This window comes from Sciurus vulgaris (genome assembly GCF_902686455.1).
Source record: "Sciurus vulgaris genome assembly, chromosome: 17".
NCBI lineage: Eukaryota > Metazoa > Chordata > Mammalia > Rodentia > Sciuridae > Sciurus > Sciurus vulgaris.
Window position 1 is genome coordinate 2,061,384 of NC_136478.1, and position 24,098 is coordinate 2,085,481.

The 24,098-nt window shown below is 53.6% G+C and overlaps 1 protein-coding gene across 1 annotated transcript; it reads left to right on the forward strand.

Annotated features, from left to right (window-relative positions):
* Nucleotides 1-5,086: 5,086 nt before the first annotated feature.
* Nucleotides 5,087-23,510, forward strand: LOC306647729 (uncharacterized protein C16orf95 homolog; the record flags this gene model as incomplete). The annotated part of the gene is made up of 8 exons (XM_079117218.1): nt 5,087-5,173; nt 9,311-9,405; nt 10,834-10,885; nt 11,409-11,549; nt 13,940-14,086; nt 14,654-14,693; nt 22,498-22,687; nt 23,281-23,510. 8 exons carry the CDS (start codon nt 5,087-5,089, stop codon nt 23,297-23,299), a joined length of 771 nt encoding a protein of 256 aa, XP_078973344.1. The 3' UTR covers nt 23,300-23,510.
* Nucleotides 23,511-24,098: the final 588 nt, after the last annotated feature.

Here is a 24,098-nt window from a genome sequence, read left to right on the forward strand (position 1 = left end):
AGTGCTGGCAGGATCCTTCCTGTGCTGCGAGGACACCAGTCAAAACAGGCCGGAGCCTCTGTCGCAGCTGGTCTGAGGCTTGCTGTCGTCGCAGGGCCTGCTGGGAGGACACATTGGCCATCTTACCTTTTCCTAGCCCTGGGCCAAGGATGAGACCCTCTGAGAGGCCCCCGGGTGGGTTTGCCCAAGGGCTGCCCTTCGGCCAGCATTGTCGCCCAGCACACCCACGCCTGAACGTGTGTGGTGGACTAAGTAATAAACCTGCTTTTTCATTTGTAGATGGGCACACTACCTTATTCTGTCTGCTTTTATGTGGTGCTGAGGGTGGGACCCAGGGCCTCTCACGTGCTGGGCAAGCCTCTGCCACCACAGCCCGTGAACCTGACTTTGAAGCCATGTGTTTTCTTAAGAGTGTGATTCACATGTGGGCGGCAGCCTGCCACATGTGGCTGTGGACCCTAGAAGGGCAGCTGTGCTCTTGACCAGCAGGTGGAGGATGGAGTGAAGTGCCTCCTGTGTCCCTGTCCCCAGGGCATGGGGAGAGTGGGGCTTAGGTGAAGGAGGGCTCCACACAGGAGGGTGTCCTTCCACCAGCACGGCCGAGACCTCACTGTCTTTTAGTGTTGATGATCAAGGTCTTTAACCCAGCACCTGGAGGCCTCGGTCCCATCCCAGCCTCCCAGGGTTGCGGTTGAGATCAACGCAGTCAGCCTGGGCTTCTGGGGGAGGATTTTCCCTGGGTTCAAACTGTTCTCCATGGAGAGGAGAGAAGCTGGCAGGGGTGCTGGTCCTACAGGGTGAGGGCAGGACACGACTGTGCGCCCGCTCGAGACAAGTGGTGCTAACTTGTGGACTGCGGCGCCTGGTCCGGGGGCAGGCCTGAGGGGCCACATCTGGGGTGTGTTTTCCTTTGAAAGTTGGAGGTCAAGTGGCAAAGGTGACGAGTAGAGCTCACGCCCCAGTGCCAGCGTGTTTCTTGTGGTTCCCGACCACAGAACAGGACAGGACTCCGGGCAGGACCTGGCCGCCCCTCTGCTGCCCTCTGCTGGGCCTTGGGGACACTGCTGCTTGACTTGCTCCTGCTTCTCTGCTCTCCCATTTCCTGCTGTTCTGGGACCTCTGGAGCCTGGGGCCTACCCTGGGCTGATCCCTTTGAACTGTCACACTGACAAGGCACAGCTCACACAGACGCACGGGGCACTGGACCACGGCCACTGGAGGCCCAGGGAGCAGCCACAGGCCTCCTGTCTGGATGGAAGCCCCTGTTGCGTCACCAGGGGACAGATGCTGCTGTCTCCTGCTGCAGAGCAGAGGCTGGTGGCCCACCTGGCTCCCCAGGGTTTGGACCAAAGATGCTCCCCGGAGTCTGGTCCAGGGCTTCCTGTCCACTGTTCACCTCTGATGGGAATGGCAGGTGAAGGCAGCCAGGGGAGGGAGGGTTGTGGGCAGTCGTCTGACCCACCAGGCAAAGCTCCATGCAGAAGGGAGCCCAGGGAGTGCCCACCACCGTCCCCTCCCGTCCTTGGAGGCGTGGCGCTCTGCAGTGTGATGGGAGGACAACCCAGGCCCTCCAGGAGGCAGCAGAGGCAGGATGCCAGACTCTCCCGGGTCCTGCTCCACAGCAGAGCCTTTGTAGTGTGACCTCTGGTGGGCACTCAAGGTCACTGCATACAGCATGACCCCAGCCCACAGTATGAAAAAGAACAAAGAAATCATTTGGACGATTTTGAAACCTTGGCCTTGAGCTCGGTGTGGTGGTGCACACCCGTAATCCCAGTGACTCAGGAGGCTGAGGCAGGAGGATCCCAAATTCAAGGCCAGCCTCAGTAACTCGGTGGGGCCCGAGGCAACTTAAAGGATTGGGAATGTGGCTCAGTGGTTGAGTAGCCCTGGGTTCTATCTCCGGTACCAAAAGAAAACACTGTTCCCTTAGGTTGGTGATTAGTTGGCTCTTTCACTGCCGTAACTGGATGACCTGACCAGCACAACTGTGGGGGAGGAAGAGTTTATTTGGGGGCTCACAGTTTCAGAGGTCTCAGTCCATAGACAGCCGGCTCCATTCCTGGGGGCTGTAGGTGAGGCAGGAAAGACATGGCACAAGAGTGGCGGAGGGAAGCAGAGAGAGACTCCCCTCTCCAGATACAAGTGTGTGCCCGGAGTCGCCCCATTCCCACCCCGCCAGCCACCCCCACCTCTTCAGTTACCACTTGGTTGACCCCATCAGGGACTCCCTCGCCAAGGGGTCAAGACTCACAACCCGCCTGTCTCTGAACATGCCTGCACCGTCTCACAGGGGAGCCTCTGCAGACACCTCACCTCCAAACCACAACTCCAGGGAGACAGGCCCCGCCCTTCCCTGCTCTTCGTCTCCCTCCTCCTAAAGGGGCCACCCCGCTGCACCTTGCCCCAGGTCGAAGGGTAAGCTGCTGTCACCTCCTGCCATCACCCAGGCCTCCAAGCAGTGGACTGAGAACCCTCTGGGCCATGGAGAGGTTTGCACAGCTGTGTCCCTGCCAGTCCAAGCTGCCAGAGGGGTACCGACCGAGTTGTGGGCTTCCTGAGGCGACTGGGAGGTGCAGGTGTGTCCAGCGGGAGGCAGATTTGCCTGAGGGCACACGGCCAGGAAGCTTTTGAAGTAGCAGCTGGGTTTTGGAGGGACAGTGGGTGTTGGGAGACACTTGCTGTTGGGAGCACGCACCACGAGGAGGGAGAGGTCCCACACCCCTAGGGCCCTCCTGGAGCTGGTCTCAGTGTCCCCTCCCAGCCTTCGTCCCCAACCCTCGTTCAGGGAGGCGGGTCTCAGGGAGCTGGCGACACCCCCAGGAGGTTGCCAGGTGTCTTCCAGCACCCTGGGGACGTTCAAGTTCCACAGAGGGACCTTTTCATCCTGTCCCTGTCGCCTTGCTTTAGGCGCCAGAAGAGCAGCGTCGTGTCGTCCCCCAAAGCCACCCCTGGCAGCTGGGAAGAGTGCCCTTGAGTCTGGGGCGTCGGGTCTCTGCCATGGCCGCCCCGCAGCCCCTCTCCCTGCTGGCCATCATGCCCGAGGCACCCCTGGGCCCTCCCTGTATGTTGATGGCACCGCCTCTTCTTCCAGGCGGACCTTTTCCTTCCAGTGCTGGGGACTGAACCAGGGGCGCTTAGCCACTGAGCCTCATCCCCAGCCCGTCTTTAATTTTTTATTTTAAGACTGGGTCTCACTAAGTTGCTTAGGACTTTCCTGAGTTGCTGAGGCTGGTCTCAAATTTGTGATCCTCCTGCCTCAACCTCCAGAGTGGCTGGGATTAGAGGCGTTCTCCACCACACCTGGAGCCAGTTGGACGTTCTGTGAATAGTCACCATAAAGATTTATGTGGTGGTTTTGTGTGAATGTGGGTTTTCACTACTGTAGAGTAGATGTCCAGGACGGACTGCCAGGCCACGCATATGTTCACTTGGGAAGCTGCGCATTTTCTTGGGAGTCTGACCACGTGGGTTCCCTGTTAGCAACAGAGAGTTGCTGGTGCTCTGCCTCTTGGCCCAGTCCTGTTGGCTCTGCCGTCTTTATTTCTGCGTCTGACAAGTGCATAGTGGAGACTCGGGGTTCAGGAGCAGATCCCTGATGTCTGACACGCTGGACCTCTTCAGAAGCTCCCTTGCCACCCATGTGTGGCCACATGTTGCTCCAAGCCCTGGCACGCTCCCCAGTAGAGCACATCGGGGGAAAGCCAGGCACACCTGCGCTCGGGGGAGCCGAGGCAGGAGAATTGCAAGTGCGAGGCCAGCCTGGGCAACTCAGCGAGACCCTCAGGAACTTCGTGAGATTCTGTCTCAAAAACTAACAAGGGCTGGGATGTGGCTCAGGAGCAAGGCAACCCTGGGTTCAGTCCCCAGCACCACAGAAGAATGCCAGGGGAGGGAGGATGCAGGCTCCAGGGGCCCCAGGCCTGAGGCCTGGGCCTGGGCCTGCCCTCAGCGTGTGGTGGGAAGCTGTCCTGGGTTCGCAGAGCATTCAGCCCCTCCAGATCCTTAGCAGCCCAGGAGCTCTTGGGTGCTGAGGAGAGAGCCCCCTCCCCCAGGACCTCGCGGGGTGCTGTGGGGAGGGAGTGAGGGGCAGCCAGGGACCACGGTGCCTCTCTGCTCATCCCAGCACCTGCACCACCCTCCTCGCCACTGAAAACGGGGTCTGTTTACCCCAAGTCTGTTTACCTCGGCCTCCTTGGGGGGGGAGGATGGAGAGGCAGTGAGGCAGCCAGAGACAGGGTGCGTGGTGCCAGTGCGCCTATCCACCAACGCCCTGCAGGCCACAGGGAACCCCAGGGAAGCTCCAGAGGACCCGCAGGTTCAGAAGGGGCTCTGGCTGCCAAGTTGCAGCTGGAGGCCTGGGTGCCTGGGGAGGGAGGCTGGGCGGGCTGCTGGGCTGGCTGGCGTGGGGTGGGAGGAGCTGGGCACAGGGCCCGTCCCGCACTCGCTGTGCGGGGGGTGGGCTCTGCCTCAGGTCCCGCCTGCCTGTGTCACCCAGGTAACTGAGGAGGGCATTCACTCTGAACCCTGATGGGTGGCCCTTCTGAGGATGGCCACTCGGAGGCCACCTGGAGCATGACCTGGGAGACCTGCCATGGAACCAGCACTCCTGTTCTCGCCCGGGCCGGAGCTGCAGCCGGGCAGTGGGATGGCCTGGTCACCATGGAGCTGCTGCCCTGTCCCCGTGTTCCGCAGTTCTATAGGAAGGAGGGAGCCCACAGGGTGGGACAGCGGGCTGGTGGGAGGGTGGCCTCCCCTAGGAAGGTCTTAGCCACCTAGGAGGAAGTTCTAGGACGTGGTCCTCGGGACCCCGGGTGGGGTGGGCCAGGTGGTGAAGTAGACCCCTTCCTACGGGCCTGGCTGGCCTCTGCCAGCCGAGCTTTCCTCGCTGCTGTGGGAGGAGGACGAGGATGTCCGTGAACCTGTGTCCCCCAGCAGCCTGCAGGACAAGGTGAAGGGGACCGACGTGGGTGTGCCGGGCCTCCAGAAGACAGCCCTGGAGCGACGAGAGTCCAGGGCCACAGGGCCGTGAGGATGCCGGGAGGCCCCCGAGCCTGGGGTAGGCTTTGGGCAGCAGAGCTCAAGGATGGGCCTGCGGGGCACCACGGGCCTGGGTGCTGAGTCCCGTGTCCAGGGCAGCCGGCTGGAGGCGTCGGCCGAGTTGGTGGAGACAGTGCCCCCAGGGGATCTTGATCCCGCTGGCACCAAGTCCAGTCCAGGAGACCCCGAAGCGTCCCCGGGAAGAGGAATGAGCTTTAGAATCACAGTTCTCCGGTTGTATTTTGAAAATTGTGTTCCTGGCTCATCCCAGGATTTGGGTTTCTAGATCTTTGCCCGCCTGTCCTAATCCAGGCAAGGCTATCCTGAACACAGGCCGACCTCGGAACCACAGAGCTGGGCTCTTTTCTGGATCAGTGGTCACACAGGCTTTCAGGTAGTGTTTTCAAAGCTACAGAGAAAGGAACTCCAGACGATGGGCGTGGCTGTCCAGCCAGGCCCCTGCTCTGTGCACTGGCGGGCACGGTGTGGGCGTCACTCGGGTGTGGTGTGCAGCACCGGGGATGGCCCCTCCCTGCCCTGCTCTTGCCCACTCACCGGATGCCTCATTTATTTTTCTTGTTTTTGAAAAGACCTTCATTTTGGTGACAGCTCTGTGGAGGTGGCACAGGAGTCCCACTGCACTCCCACTGCCAGACTCCCCAAGCCCCAGGAGGCTCACCCACCACCCCTCCTTGCGGGGTAAGTCCTCGCTGCAGTGGGGGACAGGCCCTTTGCCTTCCCATGGGGAGCTCAGATCTGAACTGAGGGAGAGGCTGCCCCATGCTTTCTGTGCCTGGGTTCTGGAGACTCAGCCTCCAGCCCCTGCTGCCTCCAGCAAGGCTGCTGCTGCCCCACTTTCTGCTCATTTCCCTGCGTCTGCCCATCAGCAACATTTACCTCACGCTGCTGCAGCCGCCAGTGTCCCATGCACAGCAGTGGCTGGTCTCTCTGCCCAGGGGGTCTCCAAGGACCACTGCTCTTGTTTCTAAGTGAGCCAGCTTTAGCTCTAGACTGTCATCAGTCCCTTAAAAGCAGACTTTGAGGTGAGGACCTCATGCTTTTGGGGAGGTGACGAGGGAGACAGGGGAGATGGGGAAGGCAGGGATCAATGCCAAGGCATCATCAAGAGGGGCAGCAGTGTGGGCAGCGGAGTTCAGTCCTCTGGCGGCTGCTGGGAGACAGTGTAGGTGTACCTGCAGTGTAGACATGTTGGGGTACTTATACACTTTCCCTGTGGTCTGAGATCTACCCCCAGGCATGGGTCAGGAGACGCTCTGGTGGCTAGGAGCCATAGAATGGCAGGTGTTGGCAGCTGTCAGTGTGTGGAAGTAGTGATGGGCAGGTACGCCATGTTCCAGATACCTGTGTGTGCACCCCATCCAGCAGATCAGTGGTCCCGTATGGTCTGGTGGCTCCTGCTGCTCAGGTGTCAGGTCTTTGCTGCAGCGCCACCACTAGCCCAGCGTCCTGTGCAAGCTCACGCACGGAGGTCCCTGAGTGGGCACAGACCTGGACCGAGGTGGGGCATGGGACTCTTGACAAGCACCCCTTCTGTTCTCAGCCAGGGAGCCTGGGTTGGTGATCAAATCAAACAGTAGGGTAGACTGCCCGGGGAGGTGTGTCCTGGGGCAGCTGCGACTCTCTGAGGGATCAAGCAGCTTCTCTTGGCTTGGCTTGGTTCCCATGACTCTTGGAATCACAGAGCTCTTTCTGCTTCTTCTCCCTGCTACCTGGGGGCTTTGGAACAAACACCTGGAGGACAAACTGTTAGCCACAGGCTTCTCTGTGTCCCTTTCCTGAGCAGTCCAGTCAACCAACTTCCTTTGTGAAGCGCAAAGGAAAAGGGAATGCAGGGAGAGGAGGTTCTGTGTGCGGGCTCGTGCATCCAGGCTGACTGAGCAGGCTCCATGCCCAGCCTCATCTCCAACCTGTGGCAGGCACTTGCCATGTGGTCAAGGTCCTGGTTCATCCGCAGCACCAAGCAAACAGCTTACCAAGGCATGGTGCTCACTGCTCATTTGCAGACAGATCTGAGACTCAGAGAGGCCAGGCAGCCTGTCTGAGATTAGCCTCCAATTGGAGGCAGAGTGAGGGCTGGGATGCGGGCCCTGTTCCTCAGAACTGGCTAGGGCAGGAGGGCAGTCCTTTGGCGCATGCCACAGGCTGATGCATTTGCTCTTCAGTTCTGAATCTTGAACACGTGGGCTGTGTCCTGTCCATGTTTGGGGCTGGGTGCTCCGTCTGTGCCCTTCATCCGTCTGTGCGTACAGGGTTCTTTCCCTTTGCTGGGCAGAACTCCTTCGTGTTAATGTGCTGTGGTTTGTTTAGAGCTCTTCTGTGGATAGACACTCGGGTCATTCCAGCGCAGGGCCATGGGAAGAGAGCTGCTGCGGACCTGTTCCTGTTCTGGTGAACACAGGCGCTCATCTATCTTGGATGGGGTCGAGTTCCTGGCTCGTAGCAGATGCACGGGTTTAGGACTTATGAACACGACCCATTTGCCAGCATGGCTGCATTCACTCCATGAACAATGTACACAGGCGCCAGCTGCCACATCCGTGACGAAACTAGGACCTTTGGTCCTTTGAATTTGAGCCGTTCTTCGGTGGGTGGGGTCAGTGATGGGTTATTCTTTACTCCAAAGGCACAGAAGTGCCCAGTGGTGAGAGCCGGAGCTTCCAGGGATGCACGAGCCTGAATCCTATGCCTTGCTGGGCTACAGTGACATTTCAGTGGGCTCAGGATTGTGAGAAACACCTTTACTTGCCCAAACCCTAAGAATGGACTCAGAGACACAAGGTATAGCAGATGAGAGACTTTAAGGATGGTCTTCAAGACACGGTGTCTGGTGAGCAGACACACTGGAACAGTGGCTGAGAGCAATTCATTCCTGAGCGTGCAGGTCCCTCTCCCAGGTCCTCAAAGGCTGAGTACTGTGGGGTCACAATCTTCCTAGGTATCGCTTAAATTTCCTGACGAGGTCATTCCCTGTTTTGGCTGGCTCCTGAACCGATCATATCTAGGCTTATCTCTTTGAAAAAGACTGTGTGGACTGCCTTTGGACCATTCAAGCCTGGGTGTGTGCCCACCGCTGCACCAAGGTGGGGGAGTGTGTTCCTGGCTGACAACTTGCTGGTGGTTTTGTTCTTTTCAGTTGCCGTATTCAGTAAGGTGTTGTGCAAATTGGCTACCAGTAGTCCTCCATTCTAAGCTGAGCCATTTGTATCTTGCTTTGAAAATAGACCATCGAGTATTTTATTTCTCATAGGAAAACAAATATAGTAGAGAAGCCACGTACACAGACACATTGGGATGACGCTGAGATAGCGGTAAGGTAAGAGCACTGCCTTCCGCGTGGGCGGTGGCCACAAGAGCATGCACGTAGGTCGTGTGGCGGGCAGCTCAGTCCTGCTCATGGGACAGTTTTGTTGTTCCAGGGATTGGACCCATGGGCACTTAACCACTGAACCACACCCCAGCCCTTTTTATATTGTATTTTGAGACAGAGTCTCACTAAGTTGCTTAGGGCTTTACTAAGTTGCTGAGGCTGGTCTCAAACTTGCAATTCTCTTGCCTCAGCCTCTTACTGGCTGAAATTACAGATGTGCACAAACATGCCCAGCGTGGGTCATGATCTTAATGGTCATATAATGGCGCCAAGAAATCTGAGCAGTGCCTGCAAGTATCCTGTTTGTTCTTTGCAAGAGCAGTGCAGAGGAATAGCCCATTATAGCTAGACTTGTTCATGTCCCTTTGGGCAACCAAGATAATTTGAGTATTATAACCAGCATGAAAATACCCCAAAAGTGGGGAAAGATCTAACATTTCCAAGAAACACAAATTGGAGTTCAAGATAACTTAAGAAACACAACCGGAGAGGCAGAAAGCATCGGGTCCCATAGAAACATCCGACACATCCTGCCTCCATTTCAGCGACAGCCCAAGCCGCACAACCGAGGAGGAGTGAGGGGGCAGGCGGGGCACCAAGGACAGGAAAGCAGGCCAGAGCGCCCGAGTTTCAAAGACATTCCGACTCTGAACGACAGCTGCTCCAACCACAGCCTTTGGCCCCCAAGTTGCTCAGAGGACATTTCTTCAGCAAGAGAATAGCCAATTGTGGCCATGGTAGGGCTGCCAGATTTATCACAAGAAAAGGCAGCACCCAGCCTTATCCGAGGGGTTGCAGGCAGCGAATGGCGAGCAGATTAGGGCTCACACATCTAAGGGACACGCTCTCCAGGAAGCGGCAGTTCTGGGGCTGGATGCGTAGCCCTGCGGGCCGCTGCAACCTCCCTCTTTCCTTGCAGGGGACGGAGACCCCGACTGGGGCGCACCATGGGCGCACAAGCCCACGCATCAGATACGGTGAGTGGGTTCCCTGGGGCGCGGGCGGTGGGCTTCCGGGTCAACGTCCACGCAGGCCAGGCCAGGGCAGCAGACCACAGGGCGAGGACTGCGCTCCCGCGCTCCCCGGCCCCTCTCCGCACCGCACTGCCGCGAGGGCCAATCAGCTTCCAACCAGGCGCACGTGCGCCAGGGCGCGGGCCAATCTGCGGGGCGTGCGGGAGCGGTTGGAGGCGGGGCAGCGGAGGGCCGCGGGGTCCGGGTCTCCGTGAGGCTTGCGCCGTGGCCGCGCTGCGCCCCGTGCACTCGCCAGGGCGCGTCTTGACGAGCGAGGGCCACCCGAGGCCGCGCCCGTGAGTGGCCGCCCGGCGCTCGGGGGCGGATGTTTCATAGACCGGAAGTGTCTGCGAAGGCTTCGGAGCCGGTGTGTTCAGGTGCGCGCCCAGGCCGGCCTGTCTCCAGCTTCGCTCCCTGGCTGGCTGCCCTCACCACGCAGGGCGACCCCCAAGACCCGGAGTTTCCGCGTGGTCAGAGCCACAGACGCAGCGAAGGGGGATCCGACGGCTCCTGGCCAGTCCAGCGCGCAGCCCCGATGGAGGCTCTTGGGGCCGATGGGAGTGGTGCCGCCATACTGAGCCGGTCTCCAGGGCTCCCCTTCAGGCTGGAGCGGTGGGTTTGGCCCACCTGAACCACGTGGCCGACAGGGTTGGGGTCCCCCAGACAAGAGCAGAGCTGTCATCACAGAAGGGGCGTGGATGCCTTAAGGCAGTCCCCGCGCTGCCTTCAGGTCTTAGCTGGGCAGTTGAGCTCAGTGACCTGAAGCTATTACTCTAAGTGAAATAGCAATCATAGGGATGGTTCCATTAATAATAAAACATGAAAACAGTTTCCACCTGAGGAAGCACCTGACACGTGGCTGTGAGGGAAGGCGCTCTGCCTTGTGCTTGGTTCACACCGGCTGGAGACTCCACCCGACCCGCAATCTCCCAGTTGTCGGAGAGCTCTGGCGAGCGTCTGTGTAGCCCTGGGCGTGCCAGAGCACACAGGCTTTTGTGCTGGAGTTGCCTTACTGTGCTTCCCGGCAGTCTCCTTCAGCATTTCAGTAAGCCTGGAGTGTTGGGTAAGAAGTGTCCTGGGTGGGGGGTGGCAGCCCGCACCTTGGAAAGTCTGCAAGGGTTGAAACTCTTGCCTTTCCTGACTGGTGAGGCGCAGGGCTGGACCGTATTGAAGTGAGTTGTCTGGGGATGCTGGGTTCCATGACAGCCCATGTACAACAGTGGGCACACCTGCTGCCAACACCCACGCAGCACCCCTGCTCAGAGGACGGGCCCCACCCCTGGGGCTGGGGCTAAGAAGAGTATGTCCAACAAGGCCCACGCCTTCTCCCAGCACCTGGTCCCAGTGTACACCAAGCCCAGAATTTCTAAGCCTCCCACTCTTCTTTTCTAGAAAGAGTACCTTTCAAACCTTCAGGGAAGAAGTGTACTTCCCAGGTCAGCCGGTAAGGGACAAACCCTGCGTTGCTTTGCCCAACCTGCGGGGTGGGAGGAGTGGGTCTATGGGCTGCGACTGTGACAGGGTGTGCCGGACGCGGAGTGTGTGGTTGTAGAGGCAGCACTGACCCCAATCTTTGTGTAGGGCCTTGCCCCCTCCCCAGGTCCTCCCCATATCCCACGAGTCCGGAAGCCCCAGCAGAACCAGCAGGCCCCTCATTGCCTGCTTCAGGCATCAGCTTCATCTACCCCTGGGTGACAGCAGCCCCAGCCAGCGGGGGGTCTGCAGGGAGCCCCAGGAGCCGGCAGCTCACCGCTGCCTCTGAGTTGGTCGGACTCTGCCATCGTTGGGGGAGCCGGGTCCTCAGGCTCTGGGCCTCCCCTGAGCCTGCAGCCTGCCTCTGTTTGAGTTGTGGTAGGGCAGGCACCTGCCCTGTCCCTGGAGAGTCCGCTGGCCCCTGATCACTAGTCCAGGCAGGGCCTTGGCTCACGTGGCTAGGCCCTTACTCCGCCTCTCTGGATCTTGCTTAGGTATACCTGGGCCGCCCTGCTGCCCTCCAGGAGCACGCCTGCTGCGAGTGTCAGGTCACGTTCCGGGGCCACTGGCCTGTGCCCAGGGCCGAGGCAGCACTGCCTTACTGGGTCCCTCTGTCCCTGAGACCTCAAAAACAGGTAGGTGACTTGACAGGCGTGTTCACCTAGGGCCCAGGGTGAACGTCGGGGGTCCTGATGCCCCTCAGGATTCTAAGCATGTCTAATGATATTTTTGTGGGAGAGAATTTGTGTGTTGTTGCTTTTTTTTTTTTGGTACCAGGGATTGAACCCAGGTGTACTTAACCACTGAGCCACATCCCCAGCCCTTTTTATTTTTTATTTTGAGACAGGGCCTCGCTAAATTGCTCAGGGCCTCTCGGTTGCTGACACTGGCTTTGAAGTTGTGATGCTTTTGTCTCAGCTTTCTGAGTTGCTGGGTCATGGGTGTGCACCGTGGGGCCAGGCTGAGCTTGTGTGAGTTTTACACAGAGTTCTGAAGAACTGTGTGTGTGGGCACGTGATGATGTAGGGTAAACTGTGCTTGTGTGTCTGGTTTGCAAGTCTTGACACGTACACTCCTAGAGGGACCGTCAGCGGGTCCAGACGGCAGCGTGTGCGCACCCTGGAAGACCTCCTGGAGCCAGTGTGTGTCTATCTGACGTCCAGCGGTGGTGCCCAGGCGGCTGCTGGCGTGCTCTGTCCTTGGGCTGGTCTGAGCTTCGGAGGCTTCTGTGTCCGCGGGGGGCGCTCCAGCTGTGCTCCTTGGGTTCCGCCGGGCGGTGGTGTGCAGAGGGAGCGGTGTTCAACCACGTGCAGTGGCCGTGCCTCACCGGGAAGGACGCGGCCCTGTTTCCACTCTGTGCAAACGAAGCTGCTGTGACGTTTGTGTACAAGTCTTTAGGAGGACAGCTGCTTTCAATGAGTAAAAGCTGGAAGTTTAGAACTGCTGGACCATGAGGCGATTGCATGGTGAATGCCTTTCAGGGCTGGGGATGAACCAGGGCCTTGCGTGGGCTGGGCAAATGCTGGTCCCCTGAGCCGCCCTGCCCTAGAGCCAGGCTTCCTTCTAAGCAGCGGTGGGTGCTGTTGAAGGCAGCAGGTCCACGGCCTTCAGAGTCACCAGCACTTGGTCCTGTCAGTCTTTTTGATTTTCACGACTTTTTTCTTTTTGTGGTCCTGGAGATTGAACCCAGGACCTCGAGCGATCTGGGCGAGTGTTTCCATTGTGTGTCGCCAACCCCAGTTTATCCGTCTTACCAGGTGGAGATGGCCTTGTAGTTCAAGCTGTGTTCCACGATGCCTGAGATATCACAGGTATCTCTACAGGCTCCCCCACCTCTTCCGGCAGTAGTGGGGGTGGCCCAGGGCCTCACACGTGCCAGACAAGCTCCCTCCCACTGAGCCACACGCCCGCCCTCCCCGCGTGCTTTCGGCAGCTGTGGGTCGTGCTTGACAAAGCATCTGTCTGAATGTGTTGCCTGTTTAAAAAAATGGGTTTGTTGGCTATCTTCTTAGTTTTGAGAGTTCTTTATTTATTGTGGTTATAAGTCCTTTATCAGATGTTTGTAAATGTTTTTCCATGTCTTTGGCTTGTCTTCTGAGTCTCCTGTCAGTCTTTTAAAGTGAGAGCTGTAAACTTTGATGAAGCCCAGTTTATGAGTCTGGTGTTCTCTGCACCTTGATCAGGTGAGCCCGTCCTGGCCTTCCCGTGTTGACATCGGTGCTGGGGTCCACACGCACAGGTCTCAGTGGCATGTGCGGTCCATCCCTGTCCACTTAGCTGGCGCCCTCTGGCCAGGCTCAGGAATACTTCCTGAAGAGGTTTCCTTAGCCTGGAATCTCTCCCAGCTCGGTCCTCTTGCTTGTTCTGTCCCGCTGGGCAGTACAGGGCAGTGTGCTCTGGAGGCAGGACAGAGGCTGGTTTGCTTCCAGTCCAGCGGCTGCCATGGAGAATGGGCCCCACCTTGGAGAGGTGGGTAGGATGGGCCAGGGGGTTCTTGTCCTTCCAGGGTGACAGGAGCCATCTCGGGCCATGGCAGAGAGAGGGATAGAGATGGAGGGGCATCGGTTTTTGTCCCCTGTGATGTGCTGGGCACCCAGCTGTGCTCACTACTGATAGGAGTGCGGTGGGTCTTCTCATGTGCCCATCACAATGCCCAGTAGGAAGTGTCCCCGGGAGTGGAAATCTGGTTCACAAGTGAGGTCCTCTTAGAACTGGCAGGTTTTGTCAGAAGGCCCGCAGAGCCCTCTTCTCAGCTGAGCGCGCGGAGATGCAGAGTAGCAGTGCCCAAGGCCCCAGCAGGGACCCCGGGCCCAGGACAGAGCCAGTTCTCCAGCCCCAGCCTGTGTGTCCTACAGGCAGTGGACAGGCAGGCCTCAGAGGTCCTGTGTCCCCCACCTGCGGGACATCAAGGAGGGCTGGGGGCTCCTTCAGCCAGGAGGGTGGGTGCCTGTGAGGGGCTGGGGAGGGCCCTGGGGCCCGGCCTGTGGGCTTCCTGCTCCAGCTTTCTCTTCCCTTCCTCTGGTAGAGTCACAGGACGGTCCGGTTTTGTATCCCCAAAGCCATCAAGACATGCACCTGCCCGTGCCACCACTTTGGGGGCCGCCTCCCGCTGCCCAGGAACCGGGCCGTGATGCCGTACTGGGTGCCTCGGGGGCTGAGGTCTCAGAGGAAGGTAAGAGGGACCGAGCAGCAGCAGGCTGAAAGGAGGGTGCCGGGCCTGGGTCCTCCCTGCAATGGGGGATCGCCGTCCTGCGCCAGACGCAAGCCCGTAGGGGGTCCGGGTGCCGGCTAGGCGTGGCCCCGTACCAGGGTGGAAGTCTGGCAATCCTGGGGCTGGTCTCCCTTCTCCTCCCTCCTCCCGCTGCGTGCCCTCCCCTCTCACCTCCTCCCACTTTCCTTGCCCTCCCCACCCCTCCTCTCTTACACCCCCAGCATCCTGCAGAAGCCCTGACCGTGCTTGGGCAGGGCCCGCTCAGCTTCCTGTCCTCTTGCTCTGACTCTGTCCATGCTGTGCAGCTGCTCTCTCCCCAAGGGCTCTCCCACGTCCTGGGTGGGTGAGAGGTCTCCCCTACCGCCCAGACTCCAGATGCTGGGTGCCGTCGAGGACTGGCTGGCTGTCCCCAGAGTGAACCCGTGCGGGCCTGGCGAGGGGGCTGCCTGCACACTCCGTCACCTCCAGGTCAGCAGGCCTCCCCTCGGGGCCCTGGGCTAACATGCTGCCCGTGTTCTTGTCTTTTAGGTGATAAGAAAGCAGCGGAATCATCGTAAAGCCCTGCAAGGTAACTCAGCAAACGGGCGTCTCACCTCACCCTCCCTAGAAGGGGGTCCCAGGAACCCCGGGGGGATGGGAGGCCTCTCTCATCCCCAGACATCAGAAGATGAGAAACATATTTTCTTTAAAAAAAATTCTTTTTTTTTTCAGTTGTAGATGAACACAATGGCTTTTTATTTATTTTTATGTGGTGCTGAGAACTGAACCCAGCGCTTCACACATGTGAGGAAAGTGCTCCACCACTGAGCCACAACCCCAGCCAGAAAATTTGTATTTTCCTTTTTTTTTGATAGCACACTTTCTTAAAGGTTTATTTTAATTCACACATCATACTTTTCCATATTTATGGGGCACTGATGACATTCCACTACGTTTATACGATGGGTAATGAGCCTATCAGGATAACTGACATATCCATCACCTCAAATATCATTTCTTTTTTTTTAAATTTATTTTTATTGTGAACAAGTGGGACACATGTTGTTTCTGTTTGTACATGGAGTAACAGCATACCATTTGCATAATCATACACTTACATAGGGTTAATGATGTTTGATTCATTCTGTTATTTTTTCCTTCCCCCCCACCCCTCCCACCCCTCTTTTCCCTCTATACAGTCCCTCCTTCCTCCATTCTTGCCCCCCTCACATCCCCCATTATGTGTCATCATCCGCTTATCAGTGAGATCATCTGTCTTTTGGATTTTTGAGATTGGCTTATCTCACTTAGCATGATATTCTCCAATTTCATCCATTTGCCTGCAAATGCCATAATTTTATTATTCTTTATAGCTGAGTAATATTCCATTGTATATATATACCACAGTTTCTTTATCCACTCATCAATTGAAGGGCATCTAGGTTGGTTGCACAGTCTGGCTATTGTGAATTAAGCAGCTATGAACATTGATGTGGCTGTATCTCTATAGTATGCTGATTTTAAGTCCTTTGGGAATAGGCCGAGGAGTGGGATAGCTGGGTCAAAGTGGTGGGTCCATTCCAAGTTTTCTAAGGAATCTCCACACTGCTTTCCAGAGTGGCTGCACTAATTTACAGCCCCACCAACAATGTATGAGTGTACCTTTTTCCCCACATCCTCTCCAACACCTATTGTTGCTTGTATTCTTGATAATCGCCATTCTAATTGGGGTGAGATGGAATCTTAGTGTAGTTTTGATTTGCATTTCTCTTATTACTAAAGATGGTGAACATTTTTTCATATGTTTGTTGATTGCTTGTAGATCTTTTGTGAAGCGTCTGTTCATTTCCTTAGCCCATTTGTTGACTGGATTATTTGTATTCTTGGTGTAGAGTTTTTTGAGTTCTTTATAGATTCTGGAAATTAGTGCTCTATCTGAAGTATGAGTGGCAAAGATATTCTCCCACTGTGTAGGCTCTCTCTTCGCATTGCTGATAGTTTCCTTTGCTGAGAGAAAGCTTTTTAGTTTGAATCTATCCCAGTTATTGATTCTTGCTTTTATTTCTTGTGCTATGGGAGTCCTGTTAAGGAAGTCTGGTCCTAAGCCAACAAGTTGAAGATTTGGACCTATTTTTTCTTCTGTAGGATGAAGGGTCTCTGGTCTGATTCCGAGGTCCTTGATCCATTGTGAGTTGATTTTTGTGCAGGGTGAGAGATAGGGGTTTAATTTCATTCTTTTGCATGTGGATTTCCAGTTTTCCCAGCACCATTTGTTGAACCAGCTGTCTTTTCTCCATTGCATATTTTTGGCACCTTTGTTTAGTATTAGAAAACTGTATTTATTTGGGTTTGTGTCCGTGTCCTCTATTCTGTACCATTGATCTATCTTTCTATTTTGGTACCAATACCATGCCGTTTTTGTTACTATTGCTTTGTAGTATAGTTGAAGTTCTGGTATTGTGATACCCCCTGCTTCATTCTTCCTGCTAAGGATTGTTTTAGCTATTCTGGGTTTCTTATTCTTCCAGATGAATTTCACGATTGCTTGCTCTATTTCTGTAAGGTACATCATTGGGATTTTAATTGGAATTGCATTGAATCTGTATAGCACTTTAGGTAGTATGGCCATTTTGACAATATTAATTCTGCCTATCCAAGAACATGGGAGATCTTTCCATCTTCTAAGGTCTTCCTCAATTTCTTTCTTCAGTGTTTTGTAGTTTTCATTGTAAAGGTCTTTTACCTCTTTGGTTAGATTGATGCCCAAGTATTTTATTTTATTTTTTGAGGCTATTGCAAATGGAGTTATTGCCCTCATTTCCCTTTCAGCTGTTTCGTCGCTTGCATATAAAAATGCTTTAGATTTATGCGTGTTGATTTTATAGCCTGCTGTTTTGCTGAATTCATTGATGAGGTCTAGAAGTTTTCTGGAGGAGGTTTTTGGATCCTCTAAATATAGATCATGTCATCAGCAAATAGTGACAGCTTAAGTTCCTCTTTCCCTATTTGTATTCCTTTAATTTCTTTGGTCTGCCTAATTGCTCTGGCTAGAGTTTCGAGGACAATGTTGACTAGAAGTGGTGAAAGAGGACATCCCTGTCTTGTTCCTGTTTTTAAAGGGAATGGTTTCAGTTTTTCTTCATTAAGAATGATGTTGGCCATGGGCTTAGCATAAATAGCCTTTACAATGTTCAGGTATGTTCCTACTATCCCTGTTTTTTCTAGTGTTTTGAGCATAAAGGGGTGTTGTATTTTATCGAACGCTTTTTCTGCGTCAATTGAAATAACCATATGATTCTTATCCTTAAGTCTATTGACATGATGGATTACGTTTATTGATTTACGGATGTTAAACCATCTTTGCATTCCAGGGATGAACCCCACTTGATTGTGGTGCACAATTTTCTTAATATGTTTTTGAATTATGGTTTGCCAATATTTTGTTAAGGATCTTTGCATCTATATTCATCAAGGATATTGGTATGAATTTTTCTTTTCTTGATGTGTTTGCCTGGTTTGGGTTTGAGGGTGATATTAGCTTCATAGAATGAGTTTGGTCGGGTACCCTCCTTTTCAATTTCCTGGAATACTTTGAGAAGTATTGTAATGAGTTCTTCTTTGAAGATCTTGTAGAACTCGGCTGAGAATCCGTCTGGTCCTGGGCTTTTCTTGGATGGTAGATTTTTAATGGCTTCTTCTGTTTCATTGCTTGATATTGATCTGTTTAAATTGTGTATGTCCTCCTGGTTCAGTTTGGGAGGAGCATATGTCTCTAGAAATTTGTCAATGTCTTCGGTAGTTTCTATTTTGTTGGAATACAGATTTTCAAAGTAGCTTCTCATTATGTTCTGTATCTCAGTGGTGTCTGTCCTGATATTTCCTTTTTCATCACAAATTTTAGTAATTTAAGTCTTCTCTCTCCTCTTTGTTAATGTGGCTAAGGGTTTGTCTATTTTGTTTACTTTCTCAAAGAACCAACTTTTTGTTTTGTCAATTTTTTGAATAGTTTCTTTTGTTTCAATTTCATTGATTTCAGCTCTGATTTTAGTTATTTCCTGTCTTCTACTACTTTTGCTGTTATTCTGTTCTTTTTCTAGGGCTTTGAGCTGTAATATTAGGTCGTTTAGTTGTTGACTTTTCGTTCTTTTCTGGAATGTGCTCCATGCAATGAATTTTCCTCTTAGTACCACTTTCATAGTGTCCCAGAGATTTTGATATGTTGTATCATCGTTCTCATTGACCTCTAAGAATTTTGTTATCTCCTCCCTGATGTTTTTTGTTATCCATGTTTCATTCAATAGCATATTATTTAGTCTCTAGGTGTTGGAGTAATTTCTGTTTTTTATTTTGTCATTGATTTCTATTCTCAGTCCATTATGATCTGATAGAACACAAGGCAGTATCTCTATTTTTTTGCTTTCCTAAGGGCTGCTTTGTGGTATAACATATGGTCTATTTTCAAGAAGTTTCCATGCGCTGCTGAGAAGAAAGTGAATCTGCTCGTTGATGGATGGAATATTCTATATTTGTCTATTAAGTCTAGGTTATTGATTGTGTTATTGAGTTCTATGGTTTCTTTGGTTGGTTTTTGTTTGGAAGATCTATCTAGTGGTGACAGTGGTGTGTTAAAGTCACCCAGAATTATTGTGTTGTGGTCTGTGTGATTCCTGAAATTGAGAAGGATTTGTTTGATGTACAGGGATGCACCATTGTTTGGGGCACAGATATTTACTATCGTTATGTCTTCCTGATTTATGTTTCCCTTAAGCAGTATGAAATGTCCTCCTTTATCCCTCTGACTAACTTTGGCTCAAAGTCCACTTTATCTGATATAAGGATGGAAACCCCCGCTTTTTTACTGAGTTCATGTGCATAGTAGGTTTTTCCCCATCCTTTCACCTTTAGTCTGTGGATGTCTTTTTCTATGAGATGAGTCTCTTGCAGGCAGCATATTGTTGGGTCTTTCTTTTTAATCCATTCTGCCAGTCTATGTCTTTTGATTGATGAGTTTAGGCCATTAACGTTCAGGGTTATTATTGAGATATGCTTCGTATTCCCAGTCATTTGGCTTATTTTTGGTTTTTAAGTTGGCTTGGTTTCTCCTTTGAGTGGTTTTTCTCTAAGGTCGTTCTTCCCTTTGCTGACCTACATTGTTGTTTTTCATTTCCTCCTCATGGAATATTTTGTTGAGAACATTCTATAGTGCAGGCTTTCTATTTGTAAATTTTTTAACTTTTGTTTATCATGGAAGGATTTTATTTCATCTTCAAATCTGAAGGTTAGTTTTGCTGTGTATAGGATTCTTGGTTGGCAACTATGTTCTTTCAGAGCTTGAAATATGTTGGTCCAGGCCCTTCTAGCTTTAGAGTCTGGGTTGAGAAGTCTGCTGCTATCCATATTGGTCTCCCCCTATATGTAATCTGATGCTTTTCTCTCGCAGCCTTCAAAATCCTATCTTTATTTTGAATGTTAGGCATTTTCATTATAATGTGCCTTGGTGAGGATCTGTTGTGATTTTGTGCATTTGGTGTTCTGTAAGCCTCTTGTAGTTGATTTTCCATTTCATTCTTCAGGTTTGGGAAATTTTCTGATATTATTTCATTGAATAGGTTGTTCATTCCTTTGGTTTGTATCTCTGTGCCTTCCTCAATCCCAATAATTCTTAAATTTGGTCTTTTCATGACATCCCATAGTTCTTGGAGATTCTGTTCGTAATTTCTTACCATCTCCTCTGTTTGGTCAACTTTATTTTCAAGATTAAATATTTTGTCTTCATTGTCTGAGGTTCTGTCTTCCAAGTGGTCTAGTCTGTTGGTGATGCTTTGCATTGAGTTTTTTATTTGGTTTATTGTTTCCTTCATTTCAAGAATTTCCGTTTTTTTTTTTTTTTTTTTTTTTTTTGAGAATCTCTATCTCTTTGTTGAAATGATCTTTTGCTTCCTGCAGGTGCTCTTTCAGCTTATTGATATTATCCACATTGCCTGCATTTGCTCTTATCTCATCCTTTGCTTCATGAATCATCTTAATCATGTATAATCTGAAGTCTTTTTCTGACGTTTCTTCTAACATACTGTCATTGGATTCTGTTAATATAGAATCTAGATTTGTTTGGATCATTTTCTTCCCTTGTTTTTTCATGTTGTTCATGTATCTTCCCCTCTAGCGCTGTAGATCTGGGGTATTGCAGTTTCCCCCTATAGGCTTATAGTGGCCCTATAGGTTTCCAAAACCTTTTCTTTAAGGGGAGATCAATATTAGCAGTGCCCAATTCAGACAGTATGCAATCCTACACCCAATAGCCCCTATGAGGACAATAACAAAATTGTCATAATAAACAGATGAGTTAAAATATTATCTTCATTAAAACAAACAGATTTGCAATAAGGTCTGCAGTTTGTAATGGAGGACAAAGAGGATGCAGAGAGATGTAGAATGTGGCTGTTAATGGGATAAGAAAAGAATGTACAGAAGTTCTAGATAATATAAAGGGTGAGTGTGTAATCAAAAGAAATTGGACGTTAGCATGCAAAAAGGGAGAAAGAGACTCTGAGGGAACAGGTAAACAAAAGGAAAAGAGAGCAAGAAAAGTAAAGAAATAAAAACTTAAAGTTCTTCAATAAGGAGAAAAAGGAAAATCTACAGTATAACAGTGATATAGTAATGAAACCTCCCAGTCTTCAGTAGCCTGATGCATGAGAGGTACCTGACAATGAGCTTCAAGCCTCCAGCAGGCGTCTCAGGATGGGATTTGCCCACCTAAAGATCGGAGCTAAGGCTTCCAGGATTATCCAGGATGGCCGCTCTGGCTTCCAAATGTGTTGGCAAATGGGGAGCTGCAGCTCGGGGTGTGGACGTGGTCATCTGGAGGTCCTGGAGACAGGATGCAGTTGGTCCGGCAGGGGTCCTGGAAGTCCGGTGTGTTTGGTGTGGTTGTGGGATCCTGGAGGCTGGGTGCAATCAGTTGGTCTGGGGTCCCGGTGATAGGGCTCAGTCAGTTGGTCTGGGGGTCCTGGCGGCAGGGAGCAGTCAGTCGATGTGAGGGCCCCGGAGGCAGGGAGTGGTCGGTCGGGCTGAGGGATCCTGGAGACGACGGGGCTCAGTCTGTCCTGCCAGGGGTCCTAAGGGACCTGGCTGTTGTCTCAAAATGGCGGCAGCCACGTGTAATCAAACCTGCAGGTACTGTAACAGTGACCTTCCAGGCAACAGTAGGCAGCTGGTGCTCCACTGGTGGTCGGCGATCAGTTTGCTGACTGTTGTTGGACGATCGGGAGTTGAACCTCATACGTTGGGTGATGGATAGGAGTAAGGCAGGTGATGGACAGGCGGGAGGCAGGCAAATGGCGGATGATAGGCACCTGACAGTGAACAATCAAGAAACAGATATCCTCTGCTTGATACCGGAGTTATGGAGCGACAAGGAACGCAGCTTCCCTCTAGTCCGCCATCTTGGATCTCCGAAAATTTGTATTTTCGATCTTCCAATTTTCTTGTAAGACGGGACTTCTGTGCTTCTCTGCTCTATGCTTTTGTGTTAGAACTTCCATAATGAAAGTGTCTTTGTTTCATCTCGGGTCAGTGTGTTCTCATATTACTGTAGAGTGTGTTCACTATTAATAGCATAATAAAGTTTCAAAGCGTAGCCTTGCAGGGACCACACGGTGACCCAGCATGCCAGACGCCCTTGGGTGCAGGGATGGAAGCCGGGTTGTTTTGGAGAGGCAGCCTGAGCCCTTGGTGACGGGGAGCTTCCAGCCGTCGGGTGTGGTTCAAGCTCACAGGCCACTTGGTCCTGTCCCCCAGGATGGCGGCTGCACCTGTCCCCCAGGGTGGTGGCTGCACGCGGGGCTGTCTGTGTGAATGGCCCATTGCTCCTGGGGCCACGGGGAAAGGGGCTGATGGGGAGGGGACGCTGCAGAGGCCATCTGCTGCTCTGGGTGAGAGCAGACCCCAGGACAGCCCCAAGAGCAGCCACGGCCAGGACGCAAGCTGCCCGAGGGCAGCTGGTGCCGCGGGACTGGCCAGCAGCTGTCTGCTCTGGGCATCGCCACAAGGCGAGGACCGGGCTGTGTGGAGGTCACTGTGTCGCTGGGCAGTGGGGTGTGCGGGCCCTGGGACTCCAGGGAAGCTGACTCTCTGAAGCCTCTTCCGTGTGCCGTCCGTGCTACAAGGGGAGGCTGGTCTCACAAGGCCAGGCCCGGGGCTCTTGTTGGCCGCCATCTGGCTTCTCCGGCCCCTCCCTTCTGAAGAGTGAGCTGGAAGCAGACCCCGGGCAGCGTGACCCAGGACGCCCGAGGCGGCGGCTCCCTCACGGAGGACCGCCCCCGGCGTGCTCTCCCTCGCACTAGGGACTGGCCGCTGGCCCACCCTGCTCACACCCACCTCTCCTGCCCTAGACACCCCCCTGGACCTGCGCTCCCGGCACAACCGCTGGCGGATCTGCTGTAGTGGGCGCCCCCTGATCAAGTGGCAGCAGCTCCAGGCTGTTCACCAGGACGAGCTGCTGGCCCTGGGGAGGGCAGCCAGCGCCCCGGCCCCATTCCTGACCCTCCCGCAGGCCTTCCTGAGGGTCATCATGGCCATTCGGTGAGCAGGGGGCAGTAGGTGGCCCTGGGCTCGTCACTCACTCCTGGGGTGCTTCACCCCTGTGAAAACTGGCATGGTAATGCCCACCTGCTCCTGGTACCCAGAGTCCCTGCCCACTCCTGCCCACTCCTCCTCAGCCTGCATCTCGTCCTGCCCAGAAAGGCCCAAGAGCCATCGACTCCGGGTGGTGCTGGCTCAGGAGTCCCAGGCAGGACCTGGGTGGCTTCTGGGCCCCCTGTTGGTGTGGCGGGGATGTCCTGAGTCCTGGAGCCACGTGCCCATCTAGGCTCCAGCAGGCCAGGGCTGTCCCTCTGACAGACACCAGGCTGCGTGGAGCTCAGAGCCTTCCCAGCAGGGAGCAGGGAGCAGGGATGTGAACAGCAGATTTCCTGGGCTCCCGCCCTCCCCGGTGCCTGCTGCTGAGGCCCAGGCTCTTGCCCAGTGCCCAGCAGGTGGAAGGCAGTGCAGCCAGGACCAGTGGGTCCCGCCTACGCCTCCTTAGTTCCTGAAGGCAGCGGGGCTGTCCACGCCCAAGAGCCTGGACAAGGGTGTGGCCAGGCCGCAGGTTCCAGCACCTGCCTCTCTCTTTCTAGCCATTATTTTTGGATTTGAAGTTGGACTCTTCAACTACTGTCAAGAACACCAGCGGAAATACCAGCCACCATCAAGTTCCTCAACCAGAGTCCTCAGGTCAGGAGGGCCTGTGACCCCGCTGTTTGCCCCTATCATCTAGCTCACACCCACGAGTCCATCCAAGTTATGTGTCGGGCGATTCTTAACTGAGCAGAGTTGGTGTGAAGGCAGGTGAGAGTCTGGTGTGAATACAGCCAATAAATGTTATTTGAGAAACTAAGCTGGCCACCTCTTTAGTGGTAACCTGTAGTGTCCTTCGGTAGTGGGCTCATTCTCCATCCCTGCCCTGGGGGAGAAGAGCCGCTTCTGCCTCTCTCCCCCGACCCCCGCCAAGCCACAGCACAGCCACTGGGGAGGGCCCTGCTTCAGCTGTGTGATCTACGTCTTGTAAGGTCCACCCCTTGAAGCTGCGACAGGTGGCTGTGACTTCGCCGTCCGATGGTGGCTTCCAGGGCCCCCTCTAGACCCTACGCTCGTTGCTCCTGGCCCTCCCCTCCAGCCTGGGAGCCGGGAGTCTGCTTTCTGTCTCTGGCTTGCCTGCGGGGACCCTGCGTCTGCCTGGGTCATGCCCTCTGTGACAGGGTCTGGCCCCTTTCACAAGGTCATCCACATCAGTGCTTCACAGCGTCAGTCCTGATGGTGGCTGAGGGACAGCCACTGTGGGTGTGCCCATCTTGCTGTCTGTCACCAGTAGCTGACCTGGTGGGCATGGTGGTGTCCAGACTGGGTGGCCATGGTTCTGCTCCAGGTATGTCGGAGTGTTTGGCCCTGTCATTCT